Genomic DNA, 23892 nt, shown 5'->3' with positions numbered 1-23892 from the left:
TCTTATGGTATTATGGTGACTGATAGCAATGACCTTGCCATTCCTTGCTGGCTGTTCAATTTTGACTGCTCCCAACACCCACTTTTGTTGTCTTCAAGGGAGCTAACTTTCAAAAGCAGGAGACAATATTCAATCAGTCCAGACTGAGAACAACACTCCAAATCGGAAAAGCATTCTGTTCATTTTACTCTTAAAGGGTTAACAAATATTGGGAAAAGCAAACACCACAATGAAGTAGCAAAAATGCTGAAACTGCCAAGCCTAAATATAAATATGGCTTTAAATACTAGTGATTTTCTTAATTGAGGAAATACTGTATTGACAATCGATCAGTCTGCTCCACTCCTTCTTGACGTCGTCTCAAGTTTATGTAATTCCAAATCCAGTCAAAGAAGGCATTAAGTTCTCCCATTGCTTTGTACACGCCTTGTATCTGTAACTGATGAGAACTGTAACACATTACCACACAATGACCATTAAAATCAAAGTAAACTTATCTTATGTGTACATATGTTACCTTGTGCTAAACTCCAGATACTCTGCAGATGCTGGAAATCCAGAGTAGCACGTACAAGATGGTGGAGGAACTCAGCAGCTCAAACTGTCAACGCTTCAGGCCGAGACCCTTCATCAAGTCCTAATGAACAGTCTTGCCCCAAAGCGTCAACTGTTTATTCCTGTCCACAGATGCTGCCTGATCTGCCTCCAGCATTTTGTGTGTGTCATTATATCCTCCCTTGAGATTAATTTTCTTGCAGGCACTTATAGCAAAATAAAGCAATAAAATAGATCTTATGAAAAACATTACATGACAAAGACTGACAAACAACCTAGGTGCAAAAGAAGACAAATTGTGCAAATGAAATAATAAATAATACTGAGAAGGTGAGTTGTACAGTCCTTGAAAGTGAGTCTGTAGGTTGTGGATTCAGTTCAGTGTTGGGATGAGTGAAGTTATCCTGTCTGGTTCAAGGGCAATAACTGTTCCTGAACCTAGTGGTGTGGGACCCAAGGCTTCTGTACCTCCTCCCCAATGGTAGTATTGGGAAGAGAGCTTGGCCTGAATGGTGGGGGTCTTTGCTTTCTTGTGGCAGTGCTCAATGGCAAAAAAGAACACCAGTGAGATTTTGACTGCCTGAAGTCAGCCTCCCTGGACATTTCAGAACATTGTTCTCTTACCTGCTTGAATGTCTGATGTATGTTCTTGAAGTAGGAACTTCGGTTGCAGCTGCACAGTTCGCAGTTGAAGAAATGATGCTAAAAGGCAAAATAGCTCATCTTACAAAATGGTTCACTCTTGTTACCAATTAGAAATGACACACATTCTGATACTAATTTATACAAGCTGTACCAAGTCTAAATGTTGTTATAAACCTGTGAAAGCAGTGTGAATATTAACAACAGGGTGATTAGCTTGAAATCCAGTACCGAAGGTAACAATAGAACATGGACCACTGAACACTACAACACAATCCAAGCCCTTCAGCTCATGCCGTTATGCTGAACTTCTAAAATCAATCTAACTCTTCCCTTCCACATAGCCCTCTATTTTTCTATCATCCACATGCCAATCTAAGAACCTGTTTAATGCCGGTAATATACCTGCCTCTACCACCACCCCTGGCATGGACTCCTATCACACTATGTGTAGAAAACCAACTACTAACATCCCTCCTATGCTTTCCTCCAATCACCTTAAAATTGTATCCCCTTCTATTAGCCATTTCCACCCCAGGAGAAAAGCCTCTGGCTGCCCCCTCGACCTATTAGCTCAAATCCCCCTTCATTCCAAAGAGAAAAACCCTAGTTCACTCAACCTATCCTCATAGGAAATGTTGCATACTGGTAAATATCCTCTGCACCCTCTCTAAAGCTTCCACATCCTTCCTATAATGAGGGGACTGGAACTAGACATAATATTCCAAGTGTGGTCTGACCTGAGTTCTTTTAGGGCTGCAACTCTTGTACTCGGTCCCCCGACTGATGAAGGCCAACACACCAAATACTCGCGCAAAGAGTATTCATGTTAAGCCATGTTAAATATGCTACAGGGTACCTGTTGGTTCCTGTGACACTCTGCATGCTAGTCATGGCCATTTTAAAATTAAGATTAAAAACAAGAGATTCTGCAGGTGCTGGAAATCCAAAGCAACACACACAAAATGCTGGAGAAACTCAGCAGGTCAGGTAGCGTCTATAGAAATGAATAAACAGCCAACGTTTTGAGCTGAGACCCTTCATCAGGCTGTGATTTGAAGGAGATGGACCAAAGTGCCTCAGTAAGGAGGAATTTCTTTAGCCAGAGCATGGTGACTCTGTGGAGTCAATTGCCACTGACAGCTGCGGAGGCCATGTCATTGGATATATTAAAAACGGAGGTTGATAGGTTCTTGGTTAGTAAGGGCACCAAAGGTTATGGGGAGAAGGAAGGAGAATGGGATTAAGAGGGAAAATAAATCATTCATGATTGAATGGCAGAGCAGACCCAATAGGCTGAATTCCCTAATTCGGCTCCTATATCTTATGGTCCCACAGCACCTTGAATTTAGTTTAAGGCTTGTTCCGACTTGGTCCTTCTGCCTTGGTTTGCTGTTTGTATAGGATGTGACTTGGAAGCCGGTACCACAGCTGCTCAGGCAAAACCAAAGTTGCAGAGTTAAACTGCTGCTGAGATCAAAGCAAGTTTATCAGGAGTGCAATTAACCACTGTAGTGTGGGTGTGGGCAGCATGGGAGGGATCTCTTTCAACACAAAGCCAGGAAAGGGAAGAGGCACATTATTGTCCTAGAGTTTCAGAAGCAGACTTTATTGCTGAGTCACCCAATGAGTCACAAAGTGTAGAGAACACTAACTTTTGCAGCTGTTCAGGCTTTAGAAGATAACTTATGTGACATTATTTAACACACAAGTATTAGACCTAGTTTTTCCTTCAATTGTATTGCAGTCAATCATTCTTGCTTTGACAAGATGAATTTAACTGCAGAAACATCTAGGTCAGCAGTTTGTTTTGTCATTTAAGCCTTCTGTTTGCAAATGGTGCAGTCCCACTGAAAATTTGCATTCTTTATTTTCACTCAGGCTTTTGCAAGTGCACTCCAATTGCCTGGTTATCTGGTTAATGGTTTTCACAATAACTATGGTGAAACATTCATTTGATGCCTGCCTCTGTTTCATTCTGAATTGGTGCAAATGTTGAGCTGTGCATGCTTAACCAGCCCCTGAACGAATCTCGCTCTTCGCTCTGGCATGCTCATTGCAGCAAAGAACAATAGCCTTTACAATTTGGGGTCAAAACCGTCAGAAAACTCCCAATTTCCTGACGCAAAATCAGACACAGAGCAATGCCCCAGTTGCATGACATGCTGGGTTAGAACGCCTCTGTGTTTTAGACTTGGTGCTTTGCAATAAGCAGCAACATGACCTGTAAATCTATGTGGAAGAAGTATTTTTAAAAAACTAAATTTATTATTGAAGTATGTATATGTCACCATATACTACTGTGAGATTAATTTTCTTGTGTGTATCCACAGCAGAACAAAGAAATGCCACAGAATCAATGACAAGCACTTGAAACATCACTGGGAACCTTCTCCTGAAGCTCACAGCAGCAGAAAAAGATGTCATTTAAGACATAAGACACAGGAGTCCACTCTACCTGGGCTTTTTAATGTTCCATCCTGTCCATACCAGCTCCCAGACAGCAACTGCATTAATCCTAGCCCCTACCTCCCTAATTCCCTGTAACCCTGCAGCCCATCTCCTGTTGCAATCACCTGTTAACTCCCTTTGACTCTTTCTGCCATCAGCCTACATTAGGGACTTACAGCGGTCAATTAGCAACCAGCACATCTTGGGAGGCTCAGCAGCTTTACCGTACCAGTGATCCAGGTTCAGTTCTCGCCGCTGCCTGTAAGGACTTTGTACGTTTTTCCCCGTGACTGTGTGGGTTTTCTCCAAAGTGCTCCAGTTTCCACCCACAGTCCAGAGGGGTATGGGTTAAGATGGGGGCATGCTATGTTGGTGCTGGAGGCACGGCCACACTTGAGCACCCAGCACCCAGGACCTCATCAGACTGTGTTGGTCATTGGTGCACATGATGCACTTCACTGTATGTTTCGATGTACATGTGACATATAAAGCTAATCTATAAATATTTAGAAAAATCTTTTGGCAGAAGCAGAATGGAACCATTTGGCACATTGAGACCTCTCCACCGTTCCATCATGGCTGACTTATTATCCCTCTCAAACCCATTCTCCTGCCCTCTCTCTGTTACCTTTGATGCCCTTACTAATCAAGAACCTACCAGCCTCCATTTTAAATATCCCCAATGACTTGGCCTCCACAGCTGATGGTCCTGCGCTGTGCTGTGATGTCTATATTCTATGTCATAGAAACATAGACTATACATTGAAAGACCTAGATAGAGTGGACATGGAGGGGATGTTTCCTATAGTGGGGAGTCATAAGAACAGAGGGCTTCAGAGTAGAAAGACATCCCAGTAGAACAGAGATGAGGAGCACAACCTCCCATGTTAAATACTTTTTCTGGATGCCCTAAGTAAATAGTTGGATGTAAGGTAGGTACCATTCTGTAAGACGGAATTTTAAAGAAGCTGGAGGCACAAAAGGCTGCAGGTGCTGGAATCTTGAGCTTAAAGCATTCTGCTGGAGGAACTCAACATGTTGAGTAAAATCTGTGAGGGGGGAGAAGAGGAAGCGTCCTGATGGAGGACCCAAATCTTAGACAGTTCCTTTCCTTCTGCTTCTAACTGGTACAGTGGGGCCACCACACAGGATCAGAAAAAGCAGCAGAAGGCTGTAAACTCAGCCAGCCCCATCATGGGCACTAGCCTCCCCAGCATCGAGGGCATCTTCAAAAGCCAATGCCTCTAAAAGGTGGCATCCATCTGTAACCCTTACCCACAGGCTGGTATATGTCTAGGGGAAAAAGGAGATCCAGCCACTCTCCAACCCACCTCCTGTACACGCAGGTGCTGTGAGAATCGAGTTAACGCCTCGCGCCCGCCAACAGTATCAAACCCACAACAAATACCGTTATGAAATACACTTTAAAGAGTTTACTAAAATTTAAAAAATAGTAGGCAATACAATATATATATATACAAGGAAAAAAACAAAAGGCGCCAACTTATCAAAGTTCAGTCTGTTTAGTGCACTCGTTGGAGCTCAATCAACGAACCAATCGACCCATCCGGCCGTCGCACCTGGGACCACCCCGGTGGTCTTACGAGCAGTCCAGCACACGTCCCCCTTCCTCAGCGTCTTCCTCGGCCTCCCCAAAAAACCCGCGAAAACCCCTCCCCCAAGTTCCCAGCATCACAAGACACAATGACATTCCCCATTGATTAACAAATGAATACAATTACCATATCAGCCATTCTAAAATGAAACAACGGTGAGAGAAACACTTATCCGACAAAGAAACATTCCTACTTGTAACAAACCAAAGAGGCCATTTTGAGTAACATACCCAGGACATTGTACATTCTCTCCCCACCAGCAAATGTCATGCCCTCATGGCATTACTAGAGTTCCCCAAAGCTTCTTGCAACACACAAAACCCAACCCAGGTGCAGAAAGCAGTGACATAACTACCCAGAGCAGTAGAAATCACACTCAGTTCTCCCGGTACCACATATGTCAACCGCTCTGGGGGGCGCCTAATCCTCTGAGATCTCCATACCCCTTCTGCCCCACTGGGCTCCCTCGTCACCTGCGAACCCACTGTCTCGGACACCCCAGGTCTACCTGACAGACCCGCACCCCCTTCCTCACAGGGGTCCTCCCTCACCCGAGATCTCTTCGGCTCACGCTCGGGTTCCACCCTCTCTCCCACCAATGTAGGCTGCCTTTCCATCTGACCCTCAAGACCTTCCCTCCTCTCACCCAATTCAGTATGGGAAGGGCCAGGAGCCTCCTCTCCTCTCTATTACATAGGGGCTGGCCGCCCATCGATCTGCCAACTTGTGCTTACCAGGGAGTCCCAAATTCCGTAAAAGGACCCGGTCGCCCGGTAATAATTGTACAAACTTCACCTTTCAATCATACCGCACTATCGCGTCTCCCGAAACTCGAAAATCCACTCCGCTCACTACGCATGCGTACTGTACTGGTACATCTTCAAACTGGCACCAACAAACAAACTTATCTCTGTCCATCTCCGCTCTGCTGCCTGCGCGATTCCACAGCCCCTGACAATCCAATCCCGGACGAGCCCCCACAAATGTAACCCTTACCCACAGGCTGGTATATGTCTAGGGGAAAAAGGAGATCCAGCCACTCTCCAACCCACCTCCCGTACATGCAGGTGCTGTGAGAATCGAGTTAACGCCTCGCGCCCGCCAACAGTATCAAACCCACAACAAATACCGTTATGAAATACACTTTAAAGAGTTTACTAAAATTTAAAAAATAGTAGGCAATACAATATATATATATATATACAAGGAAAAAAACAAAAGGCGCCAACTTATCAAAGTTCAGTCTGTTTAGTGCACTCGTTGGAGCTCAATCAATGAACCAATCGACCCATCCGGCCGGCGCACCTGGGACCACCCCGGTGTCTTACGAGCAGTCCAGCACACGTCCCCCTTCCTCAGCGTCTTTCTCGGCCTCTCCAAAAAAACCCGCGAAAACCCCTCCCCCAAGTTCCCAGCATCACAAGACACAATGACATTCCCCATTGATTAACAAATGAATACAATTACCATAACAGCCATTCTAAAGTGAAACACTAGAGAAGCACTTATCCGACAAAGAAACATTCCTACTTGTAACAAACCAAAGAGGCCATTTTGAGTAACATACCCAGGACAAGCTCTTGATTAGTCAGGGCGTCAAATGTTATGTGAGAAGGCAGGAGGATGGGGTTGAGAGGGTTAATAGATCAGCCATGATAGAATGGAGGAGCAGCCTTGATGGACCAAATGGCCTGATTCTTTTGCTATGTCTTATGGTCTTATTGTCTTATAATAATTTTTTTAAATAACTTAAAAAAAAACTTCTCAAGTTATTCATCAGCCTGAACCATTGACTGTTTATTTCTCTCCGGCTGAGTTCCTCCAGCATTTTGTGTGTTTGGCGAAGTTGTTCACAGTGTTTTCCCTTCCAATTGGAATTCACGGGGAAAAAATGCAGTACTTACACAGTTTTGCACATTCTCATTCAGCTCATGCAAGGCATTCCCAATTCTACTGATGTGTTTGTTGATTATCGTTTTGTTGGTCTTGGCTGCAAGGATCACATCCTTGAGGTAGAAGTTCAGCATCTCCTTCAGGAACTGGCAGCTGTGCTTTTCCTAAACGTTTACAAGAGGTCACTATTAAGCCCTTAATCTGGCCATTGCACAACTTGAAAACTGCAACAGTTCTAGTAATCTGTAATGCACTTTCTCAAACTTTAGACTCATAATCCAAAAGTGAAATTGATACAAATAAAATATTACTTCAAAATACTACAGAATTAAATTGTTTCATTTTCTATTTATAAACCTAATTTTAAATTTTTTTATTTCTTCCCTTAGTATCTACTCAATCACAACACTGACGGGTTGCTGGGAGTTCAGTTTCATTTGATTTAATTTAAGTTCACCCACCTGAAACACTGATTCTGCCCCTCCACAGATGCTGCCTCACCGGGGGAGTGTTCCCAGCTTTTTAATTTGTTTTTAATTTGGATTCCCAAGCATTGGAAAGAATTTGATTTTGGCTCCTTGGGTCATGCCTGCGTAGAGTGAGCACCCCCCCAACAACCCTTAGGCACAGACCGATGTATGGGGTTGTTAGGGCATATTGAGGAGTTAGATTATATAGCAAATATTAATCTCTTCAGGCATGAACATGGATTGTAGATTGAATTTAAAATGCAGCTCTGAACAATAGTTTTTCTGGAGCTGTAGGCTGGAGTTGATTGCAAACCAGACAATTCTGATGAACATTCATTCTGCGTGTCTGGAGTGTGGGTGCAAAGAAGGAAGTGTATAAAAACTATATGTAATTCAAAGGAAGCATTGTAGATACAATGTAACTATAGAATTGCCCTGCGGTTACTTCTGATCTTTTGCTTATAGAAATGTCACGTAATATTGGGTCGGGAAGCCTCTTGCTCCAAGAGTGTCTCACTATGATGCCTGTTGCTCACTTTTGTTGAATAAGACACTTCTATATCCACGAACTTCAGAGTCTCTCCTGTGACTTCATCCACATTACAACAGGGTTATGTGGTGTATCTGGGTCCTATTTATAGAGCCTGTAGTCTCATCCTAACCGGACTTGCTATTTTTCTATCAGTATTATGTAACACTACTTGAGATGACAGATCTGAGGGGTGCAGTGCTAGCCAGGGCACACCCAGCGAGTGGCTGTTCTGTGAGCGAAGACATCTTGTTAAAGCTACTGGCTGGATGTTTTTTTTGTTTTTGGCACCATTCTTTGTAAACTCCAGAGTCTGTTGTGCATAAAAATCCCAGGAGATCAGCAGTTTCTGGGATACTCAAATCGCCCAGGGTGGCACCTAATTAATTAGCCTGTTTAGTTTGGCTTTTTTCTTAAAGATGTGCCGGGTGTGCTCCAGCTAGCATTGCCCCCCTGACTGATCTATTCGCACACAGAAATAGGGCATTGAGCCCATGGTTCTAAATCCTGTAATCTGGCCCTTGCAACATTGTGGAAGAGATTCACCAGAGGGACTGCACTGGTTTCAGGTCAAGAGTGATGTTCCTGTTATCTGCTCACTGCAATTACAGGAATTATCAATAGTGTTGAGTATATCCCACTTATAAACTTGTGGCACGGTAGCGTAGTGGATAGCACAAAGTTTTTTTATGGTGCAGGTGACCTGGGTTCGATTCCTGCCACTGCCTGTAAGGAGTTTGTATGTTCTCCACGTGACTGCGAGTCTTTCCTCCGGGTGCTCTGATTTCCTCCCACAGTCCAAAGACCTACCGGTTGGTAGGTTGAGACTAAATCGGGGGATTTCTGGGTGATGCGGCTCGAGGGGTCAGAAGGACCTACCCCACAGTGTATCATATAAATAATAAATTAATAAATAATAAACACAAAAACTGAGAAGATATGGAAATGTTCGACGTTATTGATAACTCCTGTAATGGCAGTGAACAGCCATCAGGAAAATCAGTCTAAATCCCAGTTTCGGGTAAAATTAGACTCGGGTCAGTAATGAGGTTGGTGTTCACATTTGTACACCATTCCCATCCCATGGCCGTGACCTTTCTCTGTGCTGTTTATTTTTCTGATCAAAGAGCTTTGTGGCTCAGCGTTGACAAGACAACACAAATCAGTGCAGTGAAAATCAGCCTCAGAAAGGGCATTATTTGTCAACATGAGACATTTGATCTATTATTTTCTTTACGTGGAGTCTCTCAGACAGTAAAACCTGCCTGCAACACCAGAACCCTCCGACAGCAATCATGCCCAGCTTTAATAACTGATGTATGACTGATCATGTGAAACATTACTCACCCTGATTCCTGGCAGACCTTGTCTTTCCACCAATACTATTTTACTATTGTCATCTTTTCTTTGCTGTAACAAAAAACAAGTACAAAATCTTTTATCCAATGAATAATTTCTTCCTTCCTGACCTGTACACTTTTATGCTTACAATAATACTGTCTCAGGCTTCTCATTAAATATCCTGCACTTCAGAAGTGGGAGATCTGTAATTCAAAAAGAATTGCCGTCCACCAGTGATGCACCATCAATAACTCTCGGAGACGTGAGTCAAGGTAGGCTTTTATTAGCTGGAAGAAAGCACCGTCAGCAGCAAGAGCGCATCACACAACATCCTGGAGACTGAGGGAGGAGCCGTGCCTCCAATCGCCTTTATACCGGGGTCTGTAGGAGGAGCCACAGGAGCAGTCAGCAGGGGTGGAGGGGCGTGTCCAGACAGGTATACACATAGTTTAGCACAACCAGGCACGAGGAAACTTATTTTCGGTGAATACTTACAAAATGGCTCTTTATATGGTGATAAGAAGTTCTGAGTTCTTCGATGTGAGCAGGGAACAGAGCATAATTAAAGCAGCGATGATGCATGTGGCTTATGCTGTAGCACCAACACTGAATGTTAATCAGTGTACACAATATCGCAGTCACGCTCTTCATAATTCTGTCTCGTTCACACAGCCGTGTGTTTGGATTGACACTTAGACTTTTCTTTATATATTTCCCTTTGTGGCTCATTTTGGTTTCTAACTTCCTATTGAATTTCCTGTTGGTTATATATTACTTAGGTTGTCTACCAATTTCTAAGTGTCACCAAAAGCTTTCTGGTAATTAAAGTTTCCATTAATACTTAAGTCTTTTAATCATTGTGAAATTTTGCTCTGAACTTCAGACCATATTTTTTTTTCCCGTTACTAACATTTTGCAGTGCTCGTCGATATTCTTATGTAATTAATACTTTGAAGCTTAGATATTGCTACCACGAGCACTAATCTCAGTTTCTGGTCCTCACACATTTCTCTGCACATTGGGACCAGGATCAGAATCAGAATCAGAACCAGGTTTATTATCACAGACATATATCATGGAATTTGTTGTTTTGTGGCAGCAGCATAGTGTGATACTTAAAATAAACTTTAAGTTATAATAATGTAAAGGAGGGTTTCTTCTTTTTTCTTTGTTACTGTGTATGTAATCAAAATGGCTTCTTTGTCGTTAAAAGCAGGAATGCTTCTTTGTTGCGAGAGAGTGCTGGAAGCTTGTTTGGGTTAAAATTTACTGATAACGAGAATTGTATTCCTTTGTAAACCAGTTGGGATTAATGTTGTTCTTTCTTCTGAGTCTGTAAGCTTTTGTTGGCGGGTTTTTGGGGAGATCGGCGTGAGGGGTTGAGAGAGAGGACGCAATGCTGTAAGCTGGGCGAGGAACGGATCCCAAGCGGGGGTCTGAGGCCAGGAGGTACCCTGAGGAGAGGAGACGAAGATAGTGCTTGGTTGACCACTTCGGATGGTCCTAAGCTGCGAGTCGAGGAGTTCGGAGGGGATCGAATGGTGGCCAGAAGACTTCAGGGGTGGAGTTTCAAGATGGCGACGTAAACATCTGCCTTTTAGGCGCTCTTCACTTTTCTAACTATAATCACCCTTTAATCAAATCTTTTCAAATTTACTCAAATGAGTTGATATTTTCGATTGACTTTTTTTTCCTTAAAACTATATTTGATCTAACTCTGTCGAACTTAAAATGGCTACAAGTAAGAAATCGTCTAAGGAGCCTTTATCTATCGATGCAATTTCTAATCTTCTGGACACTAAACTTGCAAGTTTGGAAAGCAAGCTGGAAAGTAAAATGGCAAGTTTGGAAAACAAGCTTACCACGAAAATGTCTGAACTTGAAGGAGCTGTTAAATCGCTTGATACTAAGTTTCAGTCGCAGGCAACGGATATTCAGCGGCATGAAGATAAGTTGGAGACTCTTGAAAAATTAATTGTTGAAAAAGCATGTACACTTGAGGAGTTGGATAAGAAGGTACAATCAACTCTTAAAGTTGTAAATCAGCATAAGTTTAAAATTACTGATCTCGAAAATCGATCTCGCAGACAGAATTTGCGAATTATTGGGTTTCCCGAAAAAGTTGAGTCCGGTGATTTAACTGAATTTTTCTCTAAATTACTGTGGGAAATTTTCGGTGATGAAGGTTTGGAAACTAAACCTGTTATTGATCGTGCTCACAGAGTTGCGAGGTTTTCGTCTATGACTGATAAACCACGAGCGGTGATTGTTCGCCTTCATTATCCTCGTGAGAAAGAGCTTTTAATTCGATTAGCTCGTAAAAAAGGTATGATTTCTTACAATAACTTCAAATTTCGAATTGTTGAGGATTATTCTTATGAGGTTATGAGAGCCAGAATCGCTTTTAAACCAGTGATGGCAGAGATTTATTCGATTGGACTTAAACAAGTTTAAATGTATCCAGCGAAGCTTAGAATTACGCTGAGCGACAACAGTCAGCAAATTTTTAACACTCCGGAAGAAGCCAAGAAATTTGTTGAAGAATTTCGATCTTCTACTGCAACTTGAACTATGTGTTATGTGGAAGATTTTTCGGAGAGAGGATATCTTTCTATTTTAAGTTTTAACCTATGAAGCTGGGTTATAACTTTTTATTTTGATCTATGGGTCAGGTTTTTTTTACTATCATCATTGTTTATAGATGTTCTTTTTAATTTTTATAATATCTTTTTTTTCTTTCTGTTTTGGTTATATACGTTTATATTTTGCAATAATGATTTACGTTTTTTTAAGATGTCGTTTCTTTTTCCCGTAAGATTCTGTTTTTTGTAAGCATTTATTTGTTTGCCTGTACTCAGATATGGGATGAATGTTTTGGATTTTTGGTTTTTTTTTATATATATTGTACTGTTTATTATATCCCTTTTTTAAAATCTTATTTTGTCTTTTAACAGATTGCTGAACTCACATTTGTATTTAGTAATATGGCTTTTTCAAAATGGCGTTTCTTCTTCCCATAAGTCTTTGCTTTTGAAACGTCATCTTGTATTTGAACATGGGATTTTTTTTAAAGGTATATTACACTTTTAAATTTTGATGTTTATACTTTTTTTATTAATGATTGTTTGTTTTATTATATTAGTTTTCTTTTATTCTGATTGATATATATTTTTTTTGCAACTCTATATCTTAATTTGGGTGTTATATAGTTTTCTTTTAATCTTTGTATAGAGCTGCCATCTTGAAATGGGGGTAATGTTAGTATTAGATTATGCGCCTGCCGCTTGGCTTTTTTTCGAAGGGTGGGGGGAGGGGGTAGGGATCTTTTTTCACGCTTTTGCTTTTTATTTTTTTGCTTTTAGTTTATGGGCCGACTTTAAATTATTAATATTGTTGAGGTGTCATGTTCTCCGGTTGCTCCTGAATCAATTTTCCTCCTTCCTGAATTGTGGGTTATGTGTCTTTCTAACCTTTTATGATACACACAACTAATATTAGTATGATGGATAAATCTGTTAAGTTTATCTCCTGGAATACTAATGGTTTAAATCATCCGATTAAACGTAAAAAAATATTTAAAGTATTCCATAGACTGAATGCTAATATTATCTTTGCACAGGAGACCCATATCAGGAGGGAGGATAATCAACGTTTTTTTAGGTTCTGGAAGGGTCAACAATTTCACTCGAATTGTACCGCTAAAATTAGGGGTGTAATAATTTTTATAGACCCCTCAATATCGTTTACACATCATGAAATTGTCTCTGACCCACAGGGTAGATTTTTGTTGATAACTGGCTTACTTTTCCATTGGAAAGTTGTTCTAGTTAATATTTATGCTCCAAACTTTGACTGCCCTGAATTTTTTAAACGTTTACTTACTTCCCTTCCTAATCTAAATGAATATATGTTGATAATGGGTGGAGATTTTAATTGTTGTTTGAATCCTTCGATGGATAGATCTAAACCTATTCGTACTCTTCCGAACAGATCAGCCCTACTTATTAATTCATTTATGGTTGACTCGGGAATTACAGAAATATGGTGGTTTTTGAACCCTAAAGATAAAGAATTTTCATTTTTTTCACATGTATATCATAGCTATTCTAGAATTGACTATTTTCTTATTGATCATCGGTTATTAACGGATGTTATTGATTGTAAATATGATTCTATTACTATTTCGGATCATGCACCTTTGAAGTTATCTATTAAGATTTCGGACTATTCCAATAATATCAGATCTTGGAGGCTTAACCCTACTTTGCTTCAAGACCCAGAATTTATCACCTATATAAAACAGCAAATTGACTTGTTCTTCTCTACAAACTGTACTGAAGAAATCGACAGAGGAATACTTTGGGACTCTTTTAAGGCTTTTATTCGTGGACAAATTATCTCATATTCTGCTGGTAAAAGAAAACAAAGATATTTAGATATTGCTTTATTAGTGGATAAAATCAAGGAAATTGATAAGATTTATTCTGTGACTCCTACCAAAGAACTTTATAAGAAGAGAGTTGAGCTTCAAATGGAACATAGTTTACTATTATCTTCTTCAATTGAAAATCAATTAATTAGGACCAGGGCTCAATTCTATATTCACAGTGATCGTACTGGTAAACTGTTAGCTAATCAATTAAAGGCTATCTCGACTAAGCGACAAATTATTAAAATTCGCAAACAAGATGGTAATTTAACTACTGATCATAAAGAAATTAATAATACCTTTCAAGATTTTTATAAATCTTTATATCAATCAGAATTTGATGGTGACCAGTCCATGATGGATAATTTTTTTAACAATTTGAATATTCCTAAACTGATTGATGAAGACCATAGCCTGTTAGATGCTCCTATTTCTATGGTGGAAATAGGAGAGGCTATCTCATCAATGAATTCAGGGAAAGCTCCTGGTCCTGATGGTTATATAGTAGAATTTTTTAAAACTTTTTCTTCTTTGCTCTCTCCTTGGTTATGTGAAATTTTTAATGATGCGTTTGCTAAGAAGAGATTACCTCAATCTTTTTATGAAGCTAATATCTCTCTAATTCTTAAAAAAGATAAAGATCCTACTTTATGTACATCTTATCGCCCTATATCACTATTAAATGTAGATTCTAAGATTCTTACAAAAATTTTAGCTATTAGATTAGAAAAAGTACTATCACAGATTATTTCAGAAGATCAAACTGGTTTTATGAGGAATCGGTATTCCTTTTTTAATGTTAGAAAATTGATTAATATAATTCATACTTCACCACCCACAATCCCAGAATGTGTTATTTCATTAGATGCTGAAAAAGCTTTTGATAGAGTTGAATGGATATATTTATTTAATACATTGAGAAATTTTAATTTTAGTCCTAACTTTATATCATGGATTAAATTACTATATCATAAACCTGTTGCTTCTGTTCTTACAAATAACTATAGATCCTCTTTTTTTCAATTATCTCGTGGTACGAGACAAGGCTGTCCCTTAAGTCCTTTATTATTTAATATTGCATTAGAACCTTTAGCTATTGCTATTCGTGAATCTCCTAATATTTTTGGTATTACCCGTAATGAGAAGTTATACAAATTATCACTTTATGCTGATGATTTGCTGTTATATATTTCTGACCCTGATAGGTCTATTCCCGCTATTTTATCCTTGTTGGTTCAATTTGGTACTTTTTCTGGTTATAAACTAAATTTAGATAAGAGTGAATTATTTCCTTTAAATGCACAAACTTTATTGAGTGATAGGATACCATTTAAAGTTGTTACTGATAACTTTACCTATTTAGGTATAAAAATTACCAAGAAATATAAAGATTTATTTAGACTGAATTTTTTACCTATGCTTCATCAAATTCATCAACTTACTACAAGATGGTCTCCTTTGTTTTTATCATTAATTGGTCGGATTAATGCTATTAAAATGATGATTTTACCGAAATTTTTATACTTATTTCAAGCCCTACCAGTTTTTATTTCTAAATCTTTTTTTGATAACATTGATTCAAAAATTTCCTCATTTGTGTGGCAAAATAAAAACCCTAGGTTAAGTAAAAAGCAATTACAAAAATCTAAAAAAGATGGTGGTTTAGCTTTACCCAATTTTAGATTTTATTATTGGGCAAATAATATTTGTAATTTAATGTATTGGAAACTAGATTTGGATTCACCACTGTGCCCACAGTGGGTAAATTTGGAATGTAATGAGGTAAAGGGATATACTCTATTCTCTGTTCTTGGTTCTTGTCTTCCTGCTGATTTAGTTAAATTTAATAAACAAATATCTAATCCTGTTATTAAACATACATTACGAACTTGGTTTCAATTTCGTAAGTTTTTTACTTTGAAAAACTTTGTTCTTGATAGCCCTATCTTACTTAATTTCTTTTTCAAACCCTCTTGGACAGATCAAGCTTTTAACATATGGAAAAGGAAAGGTATAAAATGTTTTCGTGATCACTTTTTTGAAGATACTTTGATGTCATTTGACCAACTTTCCAACAAATTTGAATTACCTAAATCTAATTTTTTCAGATATTTACAAATTAGAAATTTCTTACATAAAGTTTTACCATCTTTTCCTAATTCAACTTTGGTGGTCTTTACAGATTTGATTTTTACCTTAAATCCTTGTCAGAAGGGATTAGTAGCTTTTATTTATAATATGATTATGAAGATACAACCAGAAATATCAGTTAGAATTAAACAAGAATGGGAAAAAGAACTTCGATATAATATATCAACAGATAAATGGGAAAAAATTTTGCAAATGGTTAATTCTTCTTCTATATGTGCTAAACATGCTTTAATACAATTTAAAATTGTACATAGAGCTCATATGTCTAAAGATAAACTTGCTCGATTCTATTCTCATATTAACCCTCAATGTGACAGATGTCATTCAGAAGTGGCCTCATTGACCCATATGTTTTGGTCATGTCCCACTTTACATAATTACTGGAAGGACATATTTACTACTATTTCCTCAATTTGGAATATAGATTTACAACCTCATTTTATTACTGAAATTTTTGGCATACCAAATGAAGATGGTAATCAGTTTTCCCCTTCAATCAGACGAATGATTGCTTTTGTAACATTAATGGCCAGAAGGTCTATATTACAAAACTGGAAAGAAGTAAATCCTCCTACCACGTTTCAATGGCTTTCTCAAACTATTTCTTATCTGAGCCTGGAAAAAATTAGAAGCACTATTTTTGACTCATCAATTAAATTTGAAGAAACTTGGAGACCGTTTATTCGACATTTTCATATGAATTAATTTGGCCCTTTCCAGACCTTCTTTCTGCTTATTCATGTTCAGGTATGGAGTTCCGGAGTTTGCTGACACTATCATATACTTGTAAACTATTATTGTTGCCCATGTTAGTTTAGTTTTAGAGTTTTATTTTTCTTAATATATACTTTTTTTTCACATATTTTCAAATTTTTTTTTCTTTCTCTTTTTTAATGGTTATTTTTGTTTTTTTTCATATATAATCATATGGACTTGATTGATTAAGGTATTTTCTTCTGTTGATGTTTAATAGGATATTGTTATCTTATTATCAACGTGATTTCAAGTCTATTGTATTCATAATTTACTCATTATTATGTTATGTTTTTTTTGTGTATATATGAAAATCAATAAAAAGATTGAAAAAGAAAAGAAAAAAGAAGACTTCAGTAATTGAGCTCCAATGGTTGTGCACGAAGTGGTTTGGACTTTGATAAGTTTGGTGCCTTTTCTTTATTTTTTTTCCTTCATATATACTGTATCGTTATTAACCGGGTGAGGCGAGGAAGACCGGAGTGCAGAGCTCTCACAGCTAGTTGCTTGGTAAGTATTGGTAAGTAGTCCTGCTTCCTTTTACACTTATAACTATAAAAGTATTGTTAAATAGTGTGATAGTTAGCTGTATTGGGGCAAAGGGTTCTTGCATAACTAATACTAGTACATTAAATTAACTATATAGCATGGAGCAGGTGATGTGTTACTGCTGCGAGATGTGGGAACCGGTAGACCCCATTGAGGGACACGGCGACTACATTTGCAGCAAGTGTTTGTTGCTCGAGGAACTCCAGCTTCATACTGATGAGCTGCAGTCCGAGCTTCAGACACTGCGACACATCAGGGAGGGGGAGAGTTACCTGGACTCTGTGTACCAGGAGATAGCCACACCTAATAGATTAACTAATGTAGATTGCAGTCAAGCACAGGATGGTGTGGCTATGAGTGAGGAAAGTAGGGGAATCCAGGAGGTAGGGCTGGAGGAGATGCAGGCCTTGCTCTTGTCCAACAGGTTTGAGGCTTTAACTCCCTGTGAGGGCAGGAGCGGGGACTGTGGGGAGGATGAGCAACCTACCCATAGCACCATGGAGTGGGGGGCCATTCCGGAGGGGGGAGTCAATAGAAGTGTTGTAGTAATAGGGGACAGTATCGTCCGGGGGATAGATAGGGTTCTCTGCAACCGAGAGCGAGAGTCCCGAAGGCTATGTTGCCTGCCTGGTGCCAGGGTTAAGGACATCTCTTCTGGGCTGGAGAGAAACTTGCAGTGGGAGGGCGAGGATCCAGTTGTCTTAGTACACGTCGGTACTTATGACATAGATAGGACAAGGAAGAAGGTTCTGTTACAGGAATATGAGCAGCTAGGGGTCAAATTAAAAAACAGAACCTCAAGGGTAATAATTTCTGGATTATTACCTGAGCCACGAGCAAATTTGGCTAGGTTAAATAAAACTAGGGAGTTAAACGCATGGCTCAAAGGCTGGTGTGGGAGAAGTGGGTTTTGCTTCTTGGGACACTGGCACCAGTACTGGGACAGGAGAGAACAGTTCCGGAGGGACGGGCTTCACCTGAACCGGGCTGGGGTTAGTGTCCTGGCGAATCATATAACTAGGGCTGCAGAGAGGTCTTTAAACTAACTAGTGGGGGGGACGATTCTAGAGAGCAAATAATTAAAAAGACAATGGAGAAGGTAATGAATGTAGGTAAAAGTGGAGGAATAAAAAGACAGAGTGTGTCAGGAGGGGAAAGAATGTACGGAGATAAACGTAAAGTTGTACAAAAGGAAAAGGTAGGAAATAAGTGTCAAACATATTTGAAAGTCCTTTATTTGAATGCACGTAGTATTAGGAATAAAATTGATGAGTTGACGGTACAAATAATTACGTATGGTTATGATATTGTGGCAATTACAGAAACATGGCTGCAGGGTGACCAGGACTGGGAATTAAACATACAAGGGTATTTGACAATTAGGAGAGACAGGCAAGAAGGAAAAGGAGGTGGGGTGGCTATGTTAATAAAGCAAGAAATTACTGCAATAAAGCGAAATGATATTGGCTCAAAGGATCAGGATAACGAAACAATTTGGGTAGAAATAAGAAATAGTAAAGGGAAAAAAGCAGTGGTGGGAGTAGTCTATAGGCCTCCAAACAGCTGTAACTCAGTTGGTCAGAGCATAAATCAGGAAATAGTTGGGGCTTGTACTAAGGGAACAGCTATAATTATGGGGGATTTTAACTTTCATATTGACTGGACTAATCAAGTCGGACACGGCAGCCTTGAAGAAGAGTTTATTGAGTGTATTCGGGATGGGTTCCTTGAACAATACGTTACTGAGCCGACAAGGGGGCAAGCAGTCTTAGATCTGGTCCTGTGTAATGAGACAGGACTAATAAAAAATGTCCTAGTAAAGGATCCCCTTGGAATGAGTGACCATAACATGGTCGAATTCCATATTCAATTAGAGGATGAGAGGGTTGGATCTCAAACAAGTGTACTGAGCTTAAATAAAGGAGACTATGATGGTATGAGAGCGGAATTGCTTAAGATAGATTGGGAAAATAGATTAGAGGTTAGGTCGGTACTTGATCAGTGGTGTATATTTAAGGAGTTATTTTACAACTATCAAGAAAAATGTATTCCACTGAAAAAAAAGGGTGTAAAAGAAAAAATAGTTATCTGTGGCTAAGTAAAGAAATAAAGCAAAGTATACGACTAAAAAGAAAGTTATATAAGGTAGCTAAATCTAGTGGGAAGATTGAAGATTGAGAAGCTTTTAAAGATCAGCAGCAAATAACAAAAAGATTGATCAAGAAGGGGAAGATAGATTATGAAAGTAAATTGGCGAAAAACATAAAAGCAGATAGTAAGAGTTTTTATAGTTACATATAAAGAAAAAGGGTGGCTAAAGTAAATGTTGGTCCCCTAGAAGATGAGACCGGGAAATTAATGGTAGGGGACATGGAGATGGTGGAAACTCTGAACAAATATTTTGTATCAGTTTTTACAGTAGAGGACACTCAAAATATCCCAACGCTGGATAAACAGGGGGCTCTAGGGGAGAGAAGCTAACTACGATTCAAATCACCAAGGAAATAGTACTTGATAAATTAATGGGCCTGAAGGTGGATAAATCCCCTGGACCGGATGGCTTACATCCTAGGGTCTTAAGGGAAGTGGCGGTCGGGATTGTGGATGCATTAGTGATAATTTTTCAAAACTCGCTGGACTTGGCAATGGTCCCGGCAGATTGGAAAAATGCTAATGTAACTCCTTTATTTAAAAAGGGCAATAGACAGAAGGCTGGGAATTATAGGCCAGTTAGCCTAACATCTGTGGTTGGCAAAATGTTGGAATTGATAATTAAGGAAACAGTAATAGGGCATTTGGATAAACATAGCTTAATAGGACAAAGTCAGCATGGCTTTACAAAAGGGAAGTCATGTTTGACAAATTTGTTGGAGTTCTTTGAGGACATAACATATAGGGTAGATAAAGGGGAACCAGTGGATGTGGTGTATTTGGACTTCCAAAAGGCATTTGACAAGGTGCCACACCAAAGATTATTACTTAAAGTAAAAAATCATGGGATTGGGGATAATATTCTGGCATGGGTGGAGGATTGGCTTTCTAACAGAAAACAGAGAGTTGGGATAAATGGTTTATTCTCAGACTGGCAGTTGGTGACTAGTGGTGTTCCGCAGGGGTCGGTGTTGGGACCCCAACTCTTTACAATCTATATTAATGATTTGGAGAAAGGGACTAAGTGCAACGTATCGAAGTTTGCTGATGACACAAAGATGGGAGGGAGTGTAATGTGTGCGGAGGACATTGAAACCCTGCAGGGGGACATAGATAGGCTGAGTGATTGGGCAGACATTTGGCAGATGAAATATAATACTGACAAGAGTGAGGTCTTGCACTTTGGCAGGAAAAATAATAGAGCAAGTTATTATCTAAATGGAGAGAGACTGGAAAGTGCTTCTGTGCAAAGGGATCTGGGGGTCCGGGTGCAGGAAGCACAAAAAGTTAGTATGCAAGTGCAGCAGGTGGTCAAGAAGGCCAATGGAATGCTGGCTTTTATTGCTAGGGGGATGGAGTATAAGAACAGGGAGGTATTACTGCAGTTGTACTGGATATTGGTGAGACCACACCTGGAGTACTGCATGCAGTTCTGGTGTCCATATTTAAGAAAGGACATACTGGCTCTCGAGGCAGTGCAGAGAAGGTTCACTAGGTTAATTCCGGGGATGGGTGGGTTGATGTATGATGACAGGTTGAGTAGATTGGGACTCTACTCATTGGAGTTCTGAAGAATGAGAGGTGATCTTATTGAAACATACAAGATTGTGAAGGGGCTTGATCGGGTGGATGTGGGGAGAATGTTCCCAATGATGAGTGAAACTAGGACTAGGGGGTATAATCTTAAAATAAGGGGATGCCGTTCCAGGACTGAGATGAGGAGAAATTTCTTCACTCAGAGGGTAGTGGGGCTGTGGAATTCACTGCCCCAGAGAGCTGTGGAAGCTACTACACTCAATAAATTCAAAACGGAGATAGACATTTTCCTGGATAAAAATGGCATTAGGGGATACGGTGAGCGAGCAGGTAAGTGGACATGAGGCTAGGTTTAGATCAGCCATGTGATCTCCTGGACCAGTTTTCGATAGCCTGGATGGGTCGGAGAGGAATTTTCCAGACTTTTTCTCCTCAATTGGCAAATCTTTTTTTTTCCCCCCGGGTGATCACATGGGTTTGGGCGGGATGAATAATAAAATAAAATGGGTGGCATGGTGCCCTGTTGGTTGGCACTGTTGCCTTGAGGGATTCGGTGAAAACTAGAGTTAAGATTGGATCAGCCATGATCTTGTTGAATGGCGGAGCAGGCTTGGCCTACTCCTGCTCCTATCTCTTATGGTCTTATGTTATGTTAATCACTTAGTTATAGTAACCTTTATAAATTGTACTCATTTAATCGCATATGGTGTACTGTCTGTTTTTGGACGAGGCGGGGACATCACACAGCATCCACACCAGCTGATTACCCAGTTTGGCGGGGCCGAAGGCTGCTCCCCCTAGATGAGAATGAGCTGAGCGAGCCTGAGGCGACCCAGGGGGTTACAATAAGAAATCTGATATGGGTATATATAATATTTAAATTGATTATATACATACAAAACCAAATAAAATAAGCAGTGCAAAAAGAAAGCAAAAATAGTGAGGTAATGCTCATGGGTTCACTGTCTGTTCAGAAATCTGATGACCAAGGAGAAGAAACTTGCTAATAACATCGAATGTGTGTCTTCAGCCTCCTGGACCTTCTCTCTGGTGGGAGTATTGAGAAGGAGGCATGTCCTGGGTGGTGGGTCTCCTTAAAGTTGGATGTGGTCTTTTTGAGGTATTGCTTTTTTATGGTGTCCTTGATTCTGGGGAGGCTAGTGCCCATGATGGAGCTGACTGAATTTGCAACCCTCTGCAGCTTTTTCCAATTCTGTGCAGTGGCCCCTCCATACCAGACAGTGATACAACCAGTTAGAATACTCTCCCTGGTATATCTGTAGAAATTTGCTGAGAGTTTTTGGTGCCTTCTCCACAAGCTCCTAATGAGCATTTTTCCAGGTTTCTGCTTGTGTGGGTCAGGAGATGTTTTCTGGCTGGAGGGCCCAAGGTCCCATTGTTCTGATCCTACACTGGTGAATGGACACAGGGCTGAATCAGTGACAATATTTCCTTAGTCTGCCACTCCTTGTTCTCAATGGAAAGGAGTGCAATGCACAGCAGACTATATTTTCTCTATACATTAGAGCTCACACTTTTGAGCTTATCTTACTAGTACAACCCTACGCCATGCAAACATATCAGGCAGGAGGTACAGGAGCCTTAGGTCCCACACCACCAGCTTCAAGAACAGTTATAACCCTCCTGAACCAGCGTGGATAACTTCACTCACCAAAACACTGGACTGATTCCACAAGCTTCAATTCCAGGGACTCTACAACTCATTTTAAACACAAAGTACACTGCAGATGCTGAGGTCAAAGCAACACATACAAACACGCTGGAGGAACTCAGCAGGTCAGGCAGCATCCATGGAAACAAGCAGTCAACGTTTTGGGCCGAGACCCTTCGTCAGGACTCATTTTATTTGATCATTCATCATTATTTATTTATTAGTCCATTTATATGTTTACTTACTTACTTATTCCTATATTTTCAGTTTACCTTCTTTTGCACATGGGTTGTTTGTCAGTCTCCACACTTAGCTTTTTCATTTCTTCCATTGTATTTCCTTGTTCTACTGAAAATGCCTGCAAGAAAATGAATCTCATGACAGTAAATGGTTACAGATACGTACTGTGATAATAAACTTATTTTCACCTTTGAAATTGAACACTTCAGGATTTCCATGTAAAACGTTGAAATTGGAGAGATTTGCTGATGTACTTTGCAATGCATGCAAGATGCTGGTGGGACTCAGCAGATCAGGCAGAGGGGAATAAATTGTCGACATTTCGGGACGAGACCCTTCACCGGGACTGCCTTACCTGCTGAGTTCTTCCAGTGTTTTGTATGTGAGTTACTCTGCAGAATCTCTGTGTTTATCTACCTTTAAACAGGAAGTAGAGAGCAGTTCAGCAACTGGGGCAGCTCCCACAGACACAGTGAGGCAGCACCTGCTTTTGTATTTTGCTTCATGAGATGGTTTCCTGATTTCTGTTCTGCAATGTCATTCAGCTCTTCAACACAATGTCCTGAAAGTTGGGCACAGCAGAGATTTGGAAGTGCATTCTCGTCTCAGTCCCTGGTATTACGTCAGCTGATGCCAGTCCCTCCGGATGAGAGAGGACCTGCAAACTTTGAAAAAAATTGGGTGCCGTTCAGGTCCTTAAGACATTGGGACAGAATTAAGCCATTCAGCCCATTGAGTCTGCTCTACCATTCCATCATAGCTGATCTATCATCCCATGGTCCATAAATGGATTGGTCACCTACCTATAGGAAAGATATTAATAAGATTGAAAGAAAATTTACAAGGATATTGTCGGGTCTTGAGGACCTATGTTATAGGAAAAAGTTGAATAGGTTAGAGCTTTATTCCCTGGA

The 23892-nt window shown here is 40.0% G+C and overlaps 1 protein-coding gene across 1 annotated transcript; it reads right to left on the bottom strand.

Annotated features, from left to right (window-relative positions):
* Positions 1 to 291: 291 nt before the first annotated feature.
* LOC132380878 (interleukin-10-like) lies at positions 292 to 17893 on the bottom strand. The gene is made up of 6 exons (XM_059949796.1): positions 17867 to 17893; positions 17499 to 17621; positions 9504 to 9566; positions 7169 to 7321; positions 1180 to 1257; positions 292 to 439 (listed from the first exon to the last, which is right to left on the bottom strand). The coding sequence occupies exons 1-6, from the start codon at positions 17891 to 17893 to the stop codon at positions 299 to 301; spliced, it is 585 nt and encodes a 194-aa protein (XP_059805779.1). The 3' UTR covers positions 292 to 298.
* Between the last annotated feature and the right edge of the window lie 5999 nt (positions 17894 to 23892).

The sequence above is a fragment of the Hypanus sabinus genome, chromosome 25 (assembly GCF_030144855.1).
Source record: "Hypanus sabinus isolate sHypSab1 chromosome 25, sHypSab1.hap1, whole genome shotgun sequence".
Taxonomy (NCBI): Eukaryota; Metazoa; Chordata; class Chondrichthyes; order Myliobatiformes; family Dasyatidae; genus Hypanus; species Hypanus sabinus.
Note: the sequence above shows the minus strand (reverse complement) of the source record. Positions and strands in the feature narration are given on the sequence as shown.